Here is a 17,921-nt window from a genome sequence, read left to right as displayed (position 1 = left end):
CTGCCTACTTGTGATCTCTCTGTCAAAAAAAAAAAAAAAAAAAAAAAATCTTAAAAAAAAATAAAATTAAATTAAAACTGAAAAAAAATTAAAACTGAATTCAACTCACCAATTTGTATACTAGGGATTGAATCTTTCTGTTGATTACAAAGCGGACTGATTTCCAGTTCAAATTTCTGTTCAAGGTCACCTAAGAAGAAAGACGAAGAAACACTGGTAATCTAGAATATGTAAAAATGCGTGTTGCTAGCTTTAGTGATCTAGTTCAAAGAAGTTATTGCTGCCTATTACCATTAGGAACTCTCTAGCACCCATTTGCTCTGGTAGCTTCTGTGAAAATTTTAAGATATCAGAGTGTCAATGACCATGTACAATAGGCTTGTTGTAAATGCGTATGCTCTGGGACTAGAATAAACCTTTGACCAAGATCTGTAAAAACAAGGATACAAGTAATGAGCAATTTCCTACATGGAATGGAAGTTCTGGCTTTAAGTTACAGTTAAAGTGAATAGATTTTGTGCTCTCCCTGCCTTTCACCCTGCCTGAGTCTAGTCTGATTTCCTCTGAACCAGGAATAGTGAGTAGGCAGGAAATGGGAGTGAGGGACTAGAAAATCTCACTCGAGGAACATCTCTGTCTGTAGCTACAATATTGAGCAGAAATAAAGGTTATCTATCACCTTTTTTTTTTTTAATCTATCACCTTTAATCCGACTTAGTGTCACCTAGTGTAACTAAAGTTTAAAAAAAAGTGTAAAAGTCAGAAAAATATTTCTTTTTAATGCCTTTGTCAGCTAGAAGGCCAAAGGCCAAGTGTACCATCTAAAGCTTCATCAGAATACTTTATCAATCCTTTGCGGGGTGAAAGATTATGGGTCACCTTTGCACTGGGAAAAAGAGTCTGGTTAATCAGTAGAGAAGCTGTTCCTTAGAAACATTAGCTGCGTTCACAGAGGAGATCTAAATACAACATTAATATCATGTTTCATGTGTGTCAGGCACTATTCTAAACATTTTACGTATGTTAATTAATTTCATCCTCATAACAACTTCATTATAGTACCCATTTTACAGATGAAGAAACTGAGATGAGGGGAAGTATTTTGACTCAAGCTGTCACACTACTAGTAAATGGGGGACCCTAGGTGTCAACCTAAAAGTCTGGCTCCAACTATCTGCACTTAACAGCTGAGCTAGGGTCTCAGAGATGCCACACCTCTGTCATTTGTTTTAAGCCTTGTAACCATGAGTCCTGTGGTCCCTTGGGCCCTGGTTATTCTCAAGACCGAGGTAAGGAAATCAGTCTGGATTAACCTGAGGAATCCGGGGAAGCCAGATGATAATAGCTTTCTGAGGACAGGGCATGACATCATTTAATATTAAAACGACTTCTACTCCTTACCTCCATAATTCTATTCATCATGATTTTTCAGTCAGCTTGACACTTTGGAGGAATTGTCTTTGATTTCTCCCTTCCCATCACCCTCCATATTGAGGCATCAAATCCTATTTATTCCTCTCTCAGAATATCTGTTTTTCCCCTATTCACACTCTGCCTGTCTCTATTCTGGCTTACTAATAACTCACTTTTAGTGTTTGCTTCTTGGTTGGTTTTCTTCCTTCAGTATTTCTTCTACTTCAATTACATATGTTGTCTCCATTGCACTTTTTAAGATGACTCTCATTGTCATGTTCTCTACTTGAGCCTGGTTGGCGTACAAATCCCCAAATCCCCACATTCTTGCTTTCTATGAGTCCAGGTTGCTATATGAAGCAGGTCCCCGTTTCAGTGCTTTTGTCCATGTCTACACCTGCCTAGCCAGAGCCGCAGCATCCAACAGGACTTTCTGCAATGATGGAAATGTCCTCTGCACCGCCCACCGTAGTGGCTTTTTGCAATATGATCGATGAAACAGAGGAACTAACGTGTAAATTTAATTAATTTAATTATTTTAAATTTAACTAGTCACATATGCTTCATGGCTCTCCTACTGGAAAATGCAGGACACTAACTACACATCCTCCAACACATCCAATTCAGATTCTTTGTCCTCAGCACCAATCTTCTCCTGTGACCTCTACCATGAGATGCCATCCAGTTAGATCATTTATTCATTCAGCATAGACTTCTAAAGCACTGTACATTTCAGATTCTTTGTTAAGCAGTGTAGAGAGCGGAGAGAAAAGTTGCATCATTTGGCTACTCCAGGAAATCTACTGCCTACTACTACGTCTACACTTTATACTATCTTGAGGTTCTGAACCTTTAACTATACTTCTTTGTATCCTTCACGACCCCCTTGTGGGGCTTTGTACATAGAGGAGTTAATAGTTGGGCTAGGGTTTAACAAGGCTGGAAGCAGATGTTCAATAAAAACTTTTGGGAATCTTGGTTGATGGAGACGACATCAGCCGGTGGTTACAACAGGACAGAGATTCTACTTCCCTAAAACATGGAGAGGAAGGAGTTGAATGATGTTCAGAATCCTAATTTCTGTTCTCAGAATTTAATGCTATTTTCCTAATTCATGGGATGTCATCCTCCTTCCCTGCTAAGTCCTCAACCTTGATTTTAGAGGTTTTCCTTTGCTCAGCGTCATGAGCCATTAAAGATACTTGGGCTAAGACTATGAGCTGTCTGTGGAAACCCAAATTCTGCCAGGAGACACGCCAGAGCAAAGTGAATGGAAGCTCACCTTTTGTGGTCAGGGTTACACATGTTCTAGATTGCTCTATCTTGTAGCATTGCATGTGCATATATTGTTAGGACAACAATGGGTTTTGGTAAAGAGATCTTACAGATTCTTTTCCTTGGTTGGTCCCATTTACTACATGTAGTTAATAACTTTAACTCCCCAGCTCCGGGGGCCTTACTATCTGCCCAAGTGACATGGCCCCCTGCCTCAAGTTGCTTGCTCATCATTCAAATAAGAGGTAAAATAAGCAAAGGAAAGGGTTAAATGTCAATCAGTGCCATCTGGAGCACACGACTGAGTCAAAACCAAGAGGGACAGAGTAGAATCTCTTTTCTGCCCCATCATTCGATTTCCAAGCATGAGGATCTTAGTCCTTCTCTCATGTTTCAGTATTTTCCATATCACAGAGTAAAGAAGATACTTGTCTTATCTAAGTCTCCTGTTCCAATTTCATCATATTTCCTTGTTTTCTCTCAGTGGAGATTTTATATCATAGGCCACAAGAACTGATTTTTTGACTTCTAGCCACTCACACTCAACTGAAGTGAAGTCACACAGAGTTGTGGGCACTCCATGAGTGCTTTTCCTCTGAGCGAAAGAGATGGTGAGCAGAGACTTCTGGCCCCACGTGAACCCTGTCCCATCTGCTTTGTCTTCTGTCTTTGGGACCATCTCGATGTCACTGACACATCTTTTGATGAAAGCTTCTCCAAAAGGCTCACTGTTGCTACTTGACCTCCCCACGGAGCTGGTATGTGGGACACTTCAGGCTTTATTTGTTCTCAGCCTCTCAAACCTGATCCTGTCACTAACATCAGGGCACTGTTGTGCCTGAACAAACATCCTGAGCACGGAAACCAGGCCTGAAGAAACAAGGCTGTGTTTAAAGGCTGATATCCCACCCAGCGTCAAGATCCTGTTCGCTCATTCATAGCCTTATTTCTGAATGAGGTTAATCTCTCAAAAATTATACCTGAACTTGAAGCCATTTCTCTTCTCACTGAGTATGTTTGAGAAGATGAGCTCAATTCTTGGTCAGCTGTGCTCTGTTTCATTATTAACTCTATTTAAGAAAGCCGGGGGGAAGGAAAACAGGAGTCTAAGTCCCATCCGAGTGGAAAACATTGACCCCAAATGGCATTTAGCCTTTAGGTTGTGCTAAGCTCATTAGAATGAAGGTCAGAGCAAAAATCAATCTGTCCCTCACATTCTTATATCCACAGAGGAATGCCATTAAAAAGATTACATATACATACATATAAATACACACACACATTTATTTCCCACTTCTGCTCATTTTTATTACCCCTCTTTACTACCTGTTTTCACAGTAAGACAGTGTTATTTATTTTTAAATTATTTCCAAAAAAGGGCTGAATGGTTCGCAGGAGAGTCAAAGTGAAAGGCTGGGATAATAGGAATTGATGAAAGAACAAATGTCACGATAGATTAGCCATTTCTTGTTTGATGAGGCTAAACGTCCAACAGGAACAGGGACGGTGAAAAACTCAGCGGTGGGATCACTACTAACCTTGCCTGTAGAATTCTTCACAGACCCTTTCACTCCATTGCTTGCTCATCTCCCAGATTCTACAAGGATTGCAAATGTCAGCACACTTCAAGGCAATCTGAGAGACGACAGGGCGGGAGAGAAGGTCAGAGGCTGATCTTTCCACAGCCAAGGTGCCCTAAGCCCAAGGGGCTGTCCCACCCACCAGGGGGCCTCATGGTCCCCAGCCGGTATTTACAGAGTGCCTCTTCAGGAAACAGCACTTATTCACCACCACACAAAACCTTCATTCAGAATCCCCACTTTATAGCTTTGAGAAGAGCCACCGTCCAAGGACACGAGCTTCCTGGAGGAGGCCTGGGGTGGGCAGGCCAAGGAAAGCGGGTGGCCTGGCTCCTTCCATCGCCCCACCTCTCGCGAGTGGGGAAGCCACAGGGGCCCCAGCCAGGCTCGGGTGAGATCATTTGGCCCTCATCCTCACAGTGGCCACACTAACAGACGCCGTGGATCACTTCACTTCTGTGTGGGCTCTCGTGCCTTTGTCTGTGGATAACAAGCGAGCCCCGACTTGCTTATCCAGCCAGGGAGCTAAGGCCTATCAAATCTTGGAGCGTGTTGTGCCCCAAGCTAATTCTTTTTTTTTTTTTTAAGTTATTATTTTTTAAAGATTTTATTTATTTATTTGACAGACAGAGGTCACAAGTCGGCGGAGAGGCAGGCAGAGAGAGAGAGAGAGAGAGGAGGAAGCAGGCTCCCTGCTGAGCAGAGAGCCCGATGCGGGGCTCCATCCCAGGACCCTGGGATCATGACCTGAGCCAAAGGCAGAGGCTTTAACCTGCTGAGCCACCCAGGCGCCCCGACCCAAGCTAATTCAAAGCTTACCTCACGTTGGTCTGGATCTGGGATGCCAGCTCTTGTCAATAATGTTGACTCTAAGAGGGTTACCTTGAATTCTCAGGAAAGTCCATTCTCTCCCTTAACCACCGACTGCTAAATTGTGCCCCTGCTAGCGTGTTCTGGCCACCAGCAAAGTCTGTTTGTTTTGACCCGGTTCCTTGGCATCACAGAATCGCTGGCAATGCTGGCATGTGGGAATGCCCTGATCATATTAAAGTTACAAATTTGATTGTTTCCTTATTTCCAGGTTGTCGGGGACGCCAGGCCACGCTGGAGCTGGTGAGGGGCAGAAGTCGCCTCCAGGATGTGCCCTTTGGGAATTCATTGGCCGTAGCAAGCCTTGCTTTTGAAATGCAAGTGTGCCAGCCAATTCTTTTGGCTACTCCCAACTTGGCTGGGAGTCTTGAACACCCGATACCTTGATCTTTGTGGCACTCAGGGACTAGAAGATGAGTTTGGAAAGAAAAGAAGGAAGGAAACCTAGTTCTACAGCTGGGAGGAAGGCATTTCCTAGGAAGGATGGAGCCCTCGGGACAGCCACAGAGAGCAGCAGGAAAGCATAGAACAAAACCACTGCCCAGTTCAGTCTCCTCTGTGCAGCTGCATTTCCCTGGGTAAAGCTGGTCTATCTAGATGAATCCAGGATCCATCCATTCAGCCTTTTGTGCCAAAAGGAAGGAAACAAGACAAGAGAAAATACAGGAAAAGGCTCTAGTTTGGATACCAGCTCAGACCTGCCCTCATGGGGTCCACCCGCCCTCTCGTTCTCATGTTCCAAATGGCTCCTTGCCATGAAAGGAAGCAGAAAGGGTTGCCCTGACACAATTCAGTTCATTCACTTAAGACTAGTTTGTGAGCGTATGAATTTAGGAATAAAAGGAAGTAAAGCAGGGTTTGATGAAACGGGTTTTACATGAAAGAAGGTTACTTGGGTTTCAATTTTATTCATACTACAGTTAATATAACCTAGTTTTGTGTTATAGAAACAGTGTTTCTAAGTTGCACAGCTATCACAGGGACCACTTTTACATCAAGCCACAAAACGTGGTAGGTTCTTACCTTGTATGGTTGCCCCAGAGGGTTACTTTGTGGACACTACGGGGTAAGGAAAAGTGAGGGCTTATCAACTTGATGACATGAAACCCAGATTTTGCTTGCTTGGAAAACACTTAAAAATTTCACGGGTCTCAGAGCTTTTCATAAAGTCGGTCACTGCTCTAACTGATCCCATGGGGGACACGCCTTCTCACAGGTGCTAAAGTGATTGATCACGTCACGAAGTGTTTTTACCCAGCAAGGAAGGCAGTGGCTTACTTCGCGGTGGCTGTTGCTTACCTGAAGCATAAAGTGTCTGTCGTGTGCATCCTCCAGTCTTAAGTCTTTATTGTGGAGGTGAGTTTTCAGTCTGGTCAGAAATTCATTCTGCCTGTTGATGTCTGTGGCCAAGATCAAGGAGCCCAGCTGCTGTTCAATATCCTGTCTGCATCCACGAAAGGGAAAGAGAAAACACACACATACAGCAAATCCTTTGGAGGAGGATGATCAGTTCTGCCCCCAGCAGGTGGCTTGGACTCTCATTGCCCTTTGATTCTGTTCGTTACCCAGAGTCCAGTCCCTCTGAGCCCAGGGGGCTCTCTGACCCCCGGTCACTTCTGTCTTTGGGCTGGAGGTGCTAGTAACTGCACAGCGAACAGCCGTGGTAGTTTATACATTCCCGTGGTAACCATAGGTCTAAAGACGGAAAATTGGCTAGAAATGCGTGCATTATGTGGGACATAAAAAACTGGATAGCATTGCAGGAGTTTGGGTTGTGCTTTTAAAGAGTGGAAACCAGAGGCGCCTGGGTGGCTCAGTGGGTTAGGCCTCTGCCTTCGGCTCAGGTCATGATCCCAGGGTCCTTGGATTGAGCCCCGCATGGGGCTCCCTGATCAGCAGGGAGCCTGCTTCCTCCTCTCTCTCTCTCTGCCTACTGTGATCTCTCTCTGTCTGCCAAATAAATAAATAAAATCTTTAAAAAAAAAAAAGTGGAAACCAACTCAAACATTCAGCTTTGCATGGAGAGAGAAAGGGCATGAGGAGAGTAATAATAAGGAAGATAATAACAGTGACTGATTTTATGGTATGAGAGATACACCAATGGAACAAAAGAGGCTAGGAAAGATACTGGAACTTAAAAAAAGAATCATGGGTAATTAAGACACCATTAAAAAATCAGTAGGCAAGCGATATAGTAGTTGACAAACGGTAGAGGGAAAATGAGATATTTTGGAAAAACAAGCAAATCAGAGCTTTACCTCACACATAGAAGGTAATCAATAGAAGAAAAGATCCATAACTATTTTTTAAAATTCATCTTCAAAAATTCAATATATTTAAGTTTGTCTATAACATTGGCGTATAGCAGTCTTTATGAAGCTGATGATCACTTACGTTTGAAACTATTCTTTACTCCTCCGCTTCCCCCCACCCCTCCATGTTTTAGGTATATGGTGTCATACTTTATATCCCTTTATTTTATAGGGTGCTTAGAGCACACAGAGTTGAATGTTTAGGTATGAAGTAAATATCTGTCATCCCCAGCCAGGCGGAGAGCAGGAACGTACAAGCAATAGCATATATGGTCTGACCCTTGCACCTGTCCCCATACTCCTTTTCTTACTATTGCATAACATTTATTCTTCCTACAAAAGCGATCTATAATGCGGCATCCCACAGAGACATAAAAACATGGCATTTTTATCTGGAACCCATAGGGATGAGTAGACGTATCTCAGGAAAGGAGTGTAACTGAGCAGACAGCAGGATTAAGGCGGGCACAACAGAGACAGTCTGGCCCCGAGTCTTTCCCTCCTTTCCTCCTTTAGTTTTGTTCTTTCCTATCTGTTCTCTCTCGTTCTCTCCCTTCTCGTCTTCCTTTAGCTGTCCCTGACATATCCCTCCTCTTTTCTTCTCCTTCTTACTTGATTTCTTACCCGAGTTTTTAGTTCTTTTGCATTTAGTTCTTTGGATCTTTGCAAATGTTCTAGCAAAAGGCGCAGGTTTTAAATCCCTGCATGATGATCGGTTTTATTTCATTCCAGGAGGTAAAAAGCGATCAGAACTGAAATTCTTCCTGCAAATGCCACATTCCTCTGGGTGCTAGGAAACAGCAAGATAGTGTCACAAGGCCAGGAATACATGTAGGAGCCCAGAGCACACTGCCTGTTCTGCAGAGAGGCAACTCGGTGCTTGACTTTAAGTTAGGCCCCCTCAGAAAGATGGGTGCATGGATCTGTCTATCTACTCTCCTCTAGCTGTCCTGGGCTCTGCACATTTAAGTTAACAGGTTAGAATTAGTGGTGGCCTTGGATGATGTTCCAGGAGTTAACTCAGAACCATGTGGAAAATGAGGTACTGGCCTTGGATTCAGGATTTGGCTTAAATACCTGGACGGACAAACAGTGGACCAGGAAACTAGTATTTCCCCTTCCGTTTAAAATGCAAGAGACTTAGGTAAATTAATGGCCCCCAAAATGGCTGGGGCCAATTCAGTTACTTCAACAAAAGACATCCCAGGAAAGAATTTCTGACTTCTGTGTTTGCTAAGACCGGCCATTACAAAACAAACTTTATTGAACTAGTCTTAAATCTAGCTAGAGATCTCCTGTGTTCCCTCTTGATAAATATTTATTATTTGGATCTTCATGGGAGGACACTGTTGCTAACATAAAAGACAGGAATGTGACAAAGCTGAGCACTGATGCTGAAGAGTGTGAAAGCTGAGAGCTGTTTATTATCCTTCTTCCTGATGTTAGGTCAGAGACCATCCAAGGGCCTTTCAAAGCTCATGGAGAGATTCAGGTTCTGGGTTGCTGTAACGGACGCCGAATCTCCTTGGGGGCAACCACCGAGCGCAGGCAGGAAGCACAGCCGGGTGGCTCCGTGCTGTTAACCCTGGGGTCTCAAGCGTGCCCTAGAGGAGGCGGCTTATCTCTAAGGTGTGGACATCAGTACATTTCATCTCTACACCACTTACGTCATTTCCTCTGGCAAGTGAGCAAGAAGCCTCGATTCTCGAAGCATGCCGATCGTAGATCGCCAGTGGTGATTCTCCAGCACAGACATATTCTAGAAAGGAAGAAAATCAAAGCCATAAATGAGAGAGAAGTCAGATTCTGATCTTTCACACCGTACACCGTTTCCCTGAGGCCAGTGCTTGCCCTCTAGCCGGTCTATCCCTGGTGACAAAGCAGCAGGCGAGAGAAGAAACAGAAAATAGAACCACTGCAGGCTTATAATGATGGTGGGACAGTGGCAGGACAGTGGCAGGGCTAGCCCTTGCTATCCCTCCCCTGGTGGGTCATTCTCTCTTGCCCCTGCCCCCATTTTTGGTAGCTCAGTCAGGTAGTACTCAATGTAGAAGAAAACAAGGGAAACAGGTAAAAATAGGTAATAATAGATACCGCGAGTCCGTGCGCGTAACATAATTCAAGATTTTACTACTCAGTTGAACAGAGGCAGGCCCCACAAGCTCTGATCCATGGCACTAACCACTGAGAAAATTCTGTGTCTGGTTCAGCCAGGCGGCTGGTGACATATTCAGATTCCTGAGTCCCAGTCAAGATAGTTTTGATTTGGTGGGTTTGTGGTGAGTAATTTTTATGTTGACTAAAGTTTGAGAACCACTATGCTATGGAAGCAGCTTTATCAATAACCTTCGTGGTCAGTAGATTCACACTTAGCCTTTTAGGGACGAGTTTCAATCCACGGTTGCTTCCTTGTTCAATGATCTTGACGTTCCTTCCCTCGTGGGAACCTCGGCTATGTTCCATCTCTCCTTTGACCTTATTGATGTCTTAAATATGCTGCTTGTATGCACATCAGCTAACTGTTTAAATAGCAACTATTTCTTACAATCCATTGTGTTTTATGCGAATTAGCAAGCATTATGACCTCGCCACTGACTTGATGCATACAGAATCGAACCCTTCCAGTCCCCAGGAAATATTTTTGCTTTTATTTTTTTTTCTGATTTATTTATTCATTCTCCATTTTGTTTCAGATGGGGCTATAAACTTACACAAAATACAGGAAGATAGCGTTTGTTAAAAATAAGGTATTGCATGGTGGCATATCTGAGGTACTTAGAGTAGTCAAATTCATACAGACAGAAGAGTGGGTGCCAGGGCTCGAGCGGGAATAGGGAGTGATTATGTCATGAGTACAAAGCTTCAGTTTTGCAAGAGGAAAAGAGTTCGAGAGATGGATGGTAGTGATGTAGTTAATACCATTGAATTGTACGCTTAAAAATGGTTAAGAAGGGGGCCCCTGGGTGGCTCAGTGGGTTAAAGCCTCTGCCTTCGGCTCAGGTCATGATCTCAGGGTCCTGGGATCGAGCCCCGCATCGTGCTCTCTGCTCAGCAGGGAGCCTGCTTCCCCCCACCCCTCTCCCTGCCTCTCTGCCTACTTGTGATCTCTGTCAAATAAATAAAATCCTTAAAAAAATGGTTGAGAGGGTGAACTTTACATTATATTTGTTTTCCCACAATTAAAACAAAAAATGAGAGGGAAGAAGCAAGGAAAATAATATGGAGACTAAATGGAGCCCAGAGAGAGACTGGGAACTATCCCACCATTGTGCCCTGCCCCCTGCCCTAACTCAGCCACCCACTCAATGCTCAGCTTCTTCAGCCAATTCGAACAGAGAATCCCCGTGAGGGATACGGGCTAGGGTCCATTAAGATAAAGCAAATTCAAGAAAACCTCCACTGTTCTGGGGTCTCAAACCAGACTGTGATCTCCCTCCAGGACTTTAAGGAATGAGTTTCATGAGGCAGCATCTGGGATAGACTGCTCCGCTGCCCTTCTTTTCTCCCCTCACCAAGGAATTATTATTCTTTATTCACCACCTGACCGTGTTTGAACTGGTGATGAGATTTGGTGACTTTTATCAACTGGTCCATTATCTCCTTTTGGGCATGAGCCACACACAACAAAAGAGAATGTTTGTTCAAAATAACAGGTCAGACTAATTTGTTTTGATTGCAAAGATTTATGAGAGCAGAGAGTGATAGGTCAGCGTGACTTAAGGGATGTTCTATGCTGCCGTGATATTTCATTCAGTCACTCGCGAGCGTTCACTTGCTAGACTAATTCTTGTAGATGTGGAGGCAAGTGAGTTTTCCGAGGGGTCAGAACACTGTAACGAGACCTAATGATAAATGACACCATATCCCTGTTGAGTGGAACAGAAGAGTCTGGAGGATTGCCTTCAGCATAGTTACTCATGTCAGCCTGATTTTACATCTTCATTAATAATCTTCCTGGAGACGGGATAAAAGGATACTTGGGAAATTTGCTGGTGAAACCATATTTGGAGCTGAGCTCTGGGAAAGTGGAAGGAAACTGAGCGAGCCTGGACACTGGCACAGAATAAAAGACAATAGAATGTGTAATTACGAAAACATATTTTCGTGGAGCAGTCATTATAAATAAAAGTATGTTTTGGCCAGAACTGTGTTGGAAGTAGGGGTGGCTCTGTGGATTCCAGAGAATGAGAAAAGAAAAGCAGGGGGACGAACATTTACGAAGCGCCTACTCTGTGCCAGCCATCTCTATGATCTCATTCAGGCCTCTCTTAGCTGTCTACTATTTTTATTGTTAACTTGCAGATACTAAATTTCAGGTTTCTTTGCAGGGCTGCACAGCTAGTGAGTGGTTGAGGAAGGCCTTAAACCCAGGCCTGCTGGTTCTCAAGGCCGAAGCTTTGCACACAGCCCTTGCTGCCTCCCAAGAATTTCTTCTGTGTGGCCACAACCAAGCATTCAGAAGCCTGACATTTATAAACCGAGGAATGCCTGCAGTTTCACTTAATTTTCCAGAAATTACCTAGAAGTTGTTGCTTTAAAAGTCTATGGTTGATTGTTTTAATGAGATGTTAGTTTCTAACCCCACATTGGAATCTTGGCATTTACCTTTAAATTTGATTTCACTGTGAAAAATCCTGTAGTTGGAATGTTGGGAGTTGAGTAGATTGAGGTTGTATTGGGAAAGAATTCATTGCTCATCTGCTTTTAGCCCCCACATCCACTTAGACCTGCTGGTTCTTCCAATGTGGCGATGTTTACGCCCATCCCTTCCTTGCATTCAAGTGACCTTATTTTAGGGCTTTAGTATCCTTCTTTTCTAACCTCCTACAATCCATCCTCCCTACAGTCACCAGAATGTGACTTGCTCACTTGACAGTTTGTTTTTAACCATCTCCTTAATCATTGGTTGAAATATAAACTAATATTTTTTGAGTACTGATTAATATGCCAGGTGCTATGGTGGGTCCTAGGGATGGAAAGATTCATAAGACAAATTGCCGTCCTCAATTCAAGGAGTTCACCTAAATGAGTTCACCTAACTTCGATATGATTATGCCATCTGCTTTCTCCCATGCTCCAAACCCTACATGATTCTTTATCAGATAAATGAAGCCTAATTCCTCAGCTCAGCATTCAGTGCTCTTGGAAAATTATCTCAACTGCCATCCTGTTCCTACACGTTTGAGACAAATGAATATCATTCTCTCTCTCCTATAAAGTTCTAATGGTCCACATAAATGATGCCACATTAGTAAGACGGTAACATATTATTGACATAATTATTAAATTATTACTATATGACTGTCCTTTCAGTGTTCTTTTGTTAATTTCATGTCTTCCAGGGTGAGTTATGATCCTCAAACACCTCTTTCTCTGTGTTTACTTATCAACCTATCATTTGTTTTTCAAAATCCATTTCAAATACTCCATCCACAAAGCCATTGGGAATCATTCCAGTCAGAGGCAAACTTGATTTGCTCTGAGTCCGGTAGCTCTTTCTTCTAGCATTAAGTCCTGAGTCCTGGAGGACTCAGAGCCTTTGACATGTGTTAGAGTTATTCATGTGCTTACCAGATTATAAGCTACATGTGAGTAGAAAATCCGTTTTGTTCCTTTTGTATCCACCCCACTCTAAGCCTTGCACAGAGAAAGTGCTTTCTATTAATTTGCAAAATAAGCTGCTGAACAAATAATTTTATTCATTTGACAAATATATTGAGCACTTTCTCTGTTCTAGGTGCTGGTTACACCAATGAACAAGACAGGCAGGGAGCTGGTGGTGGCAGGAATGGGACAGACAGATAATAAACAATGAACATAATAAATACTTACATTCTGAAAAGAACCGCATTCATGTCAAAAGGCAGTAAATGCATGGAAAGAAGAAAAATGGAGCAGAATAGTGGGAATTTGAGAGCCTTTGGAAGTGGGGCTGCTAAGGTAGTTGGGTAAGATGTAAGATTTGAACAAAGGCTTGAAGGTAGGAGGGAGTGTGAGCAGGAAAGTATCAGGATAAGAAGTTAGACAATGAGAGACCAAATCATGTATGGCCTTCTGTCTATTATAAAGATTTTGATTTTACTCTGAGAAAAATAAGGAGCCACTGCAGGAGTTTGGGAGGAAGGAAATGATAAAAGATTTTAAGAAGATTACTGAGGCTGCTAAGTTGAAAGTGGACTTTGGAGGGAATAAGTGTAGAAGGAGGCATAGCTGGCTCTTCGGGGGTAAGAGCAGTCATCCAGGCAAGAGATGATGGAGGCTTGGGGAGCAGAGGTGGAAGTAGGGAGAACAGTCAGTCTGGACCTAAGGATGACTGCAGTGTTTTTGGCCTGAGCAGCTGGAAGGATGGCACCTCCATCGCCTGTGATGGGCGGGCTGCAGGTGGAGTGGGTTTACAGGATCTCGGTGTTGGACATGTTGAGTTCTAGATGTCTGTTTGACACATGGACCTCATAGTGGAGATCTCAAACAGCTAAAGCAGTATTCACAACAACAAAAGGAAAATAAAACAGTTGCATGAGTGTTGTAATAATTCTGAATGGAGAGAGAATGTCACATAAAGGGAAAGACCATGTTGATGAATCATTCTGATGGTCTCTGCTTTAAAATTAAGCCTCAGAGGGGCGCCTGAGTGGCTCAGTGGGTTAAGGCCTCTGCCTTCGGCTCAGGTCATGATCCCAGGGTCCTGGGATTGAGCCCTGCATCGGGCTCTCTGCTTAGCAGGGAACCTGCTTCCTCCTCTCTCTCCTGCCTGCCTCTCTGATTACTTGTGATCTCTGTCTATCAAATTAAAAAAAAAATTAAGCCTCAGAGACTCCTGGGTGTTCAGCCCCTCAATCTGTTTTCTTTTGCTTCTCATTCACAGAGCCTCAGTTTTAGATGGTCTCATAGCTGCCTCAAAGAGAACATTTTCCAGCCTCCTTTACAACTAGGTGGGATCAGTTGGCTAAATTCTGATTCATTAAATGTAAGCAGAAATGTTGTGTTGGATTTCTAGGAAGCTTGTTTAATGGGAACTGACTTCTCTGACAGAGGCCTCTCTTGTTTTTCCCATTCTTCCTTCTCATAGTCTAGAATGTAGAAGGAATAGCTAGAGCTCCAGCAGCTATCTTGTGCAGTGAGGACAAGTGTCACACCCTAGTGATCGTGGCTTATAGAACTAAAAGGATTCTTGGTCCCCTCATCCTTAATTTTGCGAAGCCACTGTGCCGGTTCTGAATTACCAACCTCTAGACTTATTTGATGGAGAATAGAGATAAACTTCTGTCCTCGGTTAAGCCACTAAAAACACCAAGTAATTTAAGTTTAGTTTATTGTCTTCCATATCACCCTGGAAGGGTTAATGAAAGGACTTTTCAATGTTTTGGTCTGTAATCCTGCTTGGTTTTTGGATAAGAGTGATAAAGAATTTTATAACTCCAAAAACGTGAGGAGAGTACACCTCAGTAAAGTCAGAAATACATGTGTGTGCCTGTGGGCCTGTATGCACACCCACCTGCCCACACATGCCCACCCACGTACACGCACGCACCTCCCCCCCCACATTTCTTACTTTTGAGATAAACCATTGCCGACTGCTAGAAAAGATTTTCCTAGTTCTCTAAACAGAACTGACAGCTCCCTCTTCCACCCTAAACCCAGGCTTCTGTCTTGGTGTCTGAGATACTTTATAACAACTTTGTTCCCTGGCTCCCAGGTATCAGTGATCTTCACAGGTTTTTGTTCATTTACTCCTGAAAATAACTTTGAGAAACCATGCTCTTCATATAGTTTTAAAAATTGAGGGTTGCCTGGGTGGCTCAGTGGGTTAAGCCTCTGCTTTTGGCCCAGGTCATGATCTCAGGACCCTGGGATCGATCCCCACAGGGAGCCTGCTTCCCCCTCTCTCTCTGCCTGCCTCTCTGTCTACTTGTGATCTCTCTCTCTCTCTGTGTCAAATAAATAAATAAAATCTTTAAAAAAAATTGATATCTAAACCTACAAATTTCAATGGTAGCACAAGAGGGAATGCCCTGCATATTCGTGACTATTGGTGATTTAATACAAAATCATTGCATCATTCTTTTTATAGTAAGTGTATCTAAGGGACTCTAAACACCAATGGCATTTAATACCTATTTATTACCTGTTGAAAAAAACACATGTGTAATTTATTTTTTGAATTAGAATTTTAAATTCTAACTCAAATTTAAATTTAAATTCTAACTCAAATTTTAAATTGATTCTTTCCCTTCTAGAACTTATATTCCCATTCTATTTCCCCATAGAATTTTATCTTAACATAATATATTTTTTAGGTGTGAAATTCCTTTATTGTCACCTATCATATTTCTCTGCAACAAAGATAAGTACACAAGTTGACATTTTAATTTAACAAACATTTCTAATGTCAGGCTCTAAGTAAGTAATAAATATTTTTCCAGCCTGAGTTTACCATGCAATTATTTATTAGTAATAAGGGATCAGGATACATGTATATGGCCAATTTGGAAAAAAAATTGTGCTTAAGAAAACAAATTTTCTGGCCATACATCTATTTATGTGGTGGCTGGGAGAGTTATAATACGTCAGTTTATAGGCGACTATGCAATCTGCAGAATGGGTAAGAAATGTGTTTTTCTTTTGCACAGTGAAGTAGCTGAAACGGAGAGCTGGCCTGACGGCTTTGCAAGCACATTCCACACAGGTCAATTTAAGGGCCTTCAAATGGATTCTGTTAGCACTACTCACACCTGTGTGCCCCTTGGAAAATCTTCATGTATCCCCATGGGTGCACAGGCCTGGTCTGAAAAGTGCTGCTGTACATGATCACCACTGAGAGCAGGGAGCATATCTTATTTATCTTTGAGCCCCAGTATGTGGCACAGTGCCACTTAAACAAGTCAATATTTGTCGAATGGATACTAATTAATTTCTGAAACCTGAAAGTTCAGTAGCTGCAAGAGTTTAAATAACTTTAAAAGAAAAGAGTTCTGTTCATTTTTTTTGGCCAATACCCGAAAGAAGCCAGACTTGGGGTCTTCTTTTAGGAAATCCTTAGCTGTAGGTGGAAGCCAAAGAGATTTTTAAAAATATTACAGCGATGTGCTCTTTCCCACTACTCATCTGCAGATAGCCAGGATCAAGTAAATGATTCCAAAAATAACACGAATCCGATAGCATTTGTCAATTCCAAGATAAGCAAATAAGATGATTATAAAGAATTTTTCAATCAATGCTTTTCATTCTTCATGTAGTAAGAATTTAATAACCAACAGGAAATGGAGAGTGGAAGTGCGTGCCCTGATTTGGTGGTCTCCCTGGTCTGAGTGCTGTTGCCTCTGCTTGGCAGATTTCCACTCAGGGTCTCTGGCGTCCTCCCTGTTGCCAATATTCCTGATCTCTCGGTGTTAGTCAGATTCTGTCTTTCCTGTTGCATGTGTCCTGTCTGTACACCCACCCACCCATCCTTCTACTTACTCCTCCAGCAACCTTCCTCCTACCCAACAAATATTCACTGAGCACCAGGACTGTGCTCGGTGCCAAGGGAAGACACAGAAGGAGGTAGGTACCCAGAAGATTGCAGACAATGTGGGCCGGTGGTGGTGTGCACAGCCAAGCGGGCAATGGCAATTTAGAGACATGAGCACTGGCATAGGGTAAGTAATGAAGGGCTGGAAAATCTTAAAGAGGAGCAGTGAAAATGGGCTTTTAAAGCAAAAGGAGGCTTTCAGGAAAAAGATATGTCCAAATTGAGCTCAGAAGGATGAGTGAGTTAGAGAGGAAGGAGGGTAGGGATTATTATTTGTTTGGATCATCTTCCATAGACCCAGAACCTGGGATGTATTAAGCTCTCCGTGAATATCTGTTGAACGGATAAGAGACTGAGTGACATGTTTGGGAATCTGAAAGTAGTTCCGATTGGAGGATGCCCAGAGGCCGAATTGAGTCAGAGCAGAAAGTGAAGCTGGGAATGTAGCATGGCTTGAGCATAACAGGGTTTGTAAATGGTGTGAAGACATTTGGACTTGATCCTGAGGATAAGGGGGTTTTAAGCAGTCACCTGTAGGGTCAGATTTGAGTTTTGGGAAACTCGTGCTGGCAGCAGAGTGGAGGGAGGACTGGAGACGGGCGAGGCTGTGTGGACCCCAGGATGATGTTGGTGCCGTGCATTTTGGGGGAGAGGGTGCTGTGAGCAGGCGGGGATATCCTGGTCCTTCACAGGAAGTGGCCAGAGTTATCTGTGTCCTCACTAACAGCGGGATGGCTCTGCTCCTGCACACCCATCTGGCTTTCACAGTGGTTCAAAGAGCAATAGCAGAAAAAGCTCAATTGAAGAAAGAAGAAAATCATCCTAAATGCAGGGAAAGATCTGAGCATAGGATGAAATGATAGCACTTTAATAGCCATTGAAATCCCCCGTCCTGCTTGGAGTCCCACATTAGGTACCCTGTCCATCTACCCTGAAGAAGTATCAGCTCAGCAGTTTTGC

The 17,921-nt window shown here is 43.1% G+C and overlaps 1 protein-coding gene across 2 annotated transcripts in view; it reads right to left on the bottom strand.

Moving 5' to 3' along the window:
• Positions 1-17,921, bottom strand: part of LOC111147667 (phosphodiesterase 7B) — a 308,013-nt gene that overhangs the window by 4,661 nt on the left and 285,431 nt on the right. For both annotated transcript variants that reach the window (XM_022503873.1, XM_022503872.1), the window contains 4 exons: positions 9,118-9,209; positions 6,438-6,582; positions 4,227-4,323; positions 110-190 (listed from right to left, as the gene is read on the bottom strand). In XM_022503873.1, coding sequence (XP_022359581.1) covers positions 110-190; positions 4,227-4,323; positions 6,438-6,582; positions 9,118-9,209 — 415 coding nt within the window. The remainder of the gene's footprint in view (positions 1-109; positions 191-4,226; positions 4,324-6,437; positions 6,583-9,117; positions 9,210-17,921) is intronic.

Source organism: Enhydra lutris, unplaced genomic scaffold, assembly GCF_002288905.1.
Source record: "Enhydra lutris kenyoni isolate GAN:26980312 unplaced genomic scaffold, ASM228890v2 scaffoldscaffold17, whole genome shotgun sequence".
NCBI classification, from domain to species: domain Eukaryota; kingdom Metazoa; phylum Chordata; class Mammalia; order Carnivora; family Mustelidae; genus Enhydra; species Enhydra lutris.
The sequence above is the reverse complement of the archived record's forward strand: the minus strand, read 5'-3'. Positions and strand labels throughout refer to the sequence as shown.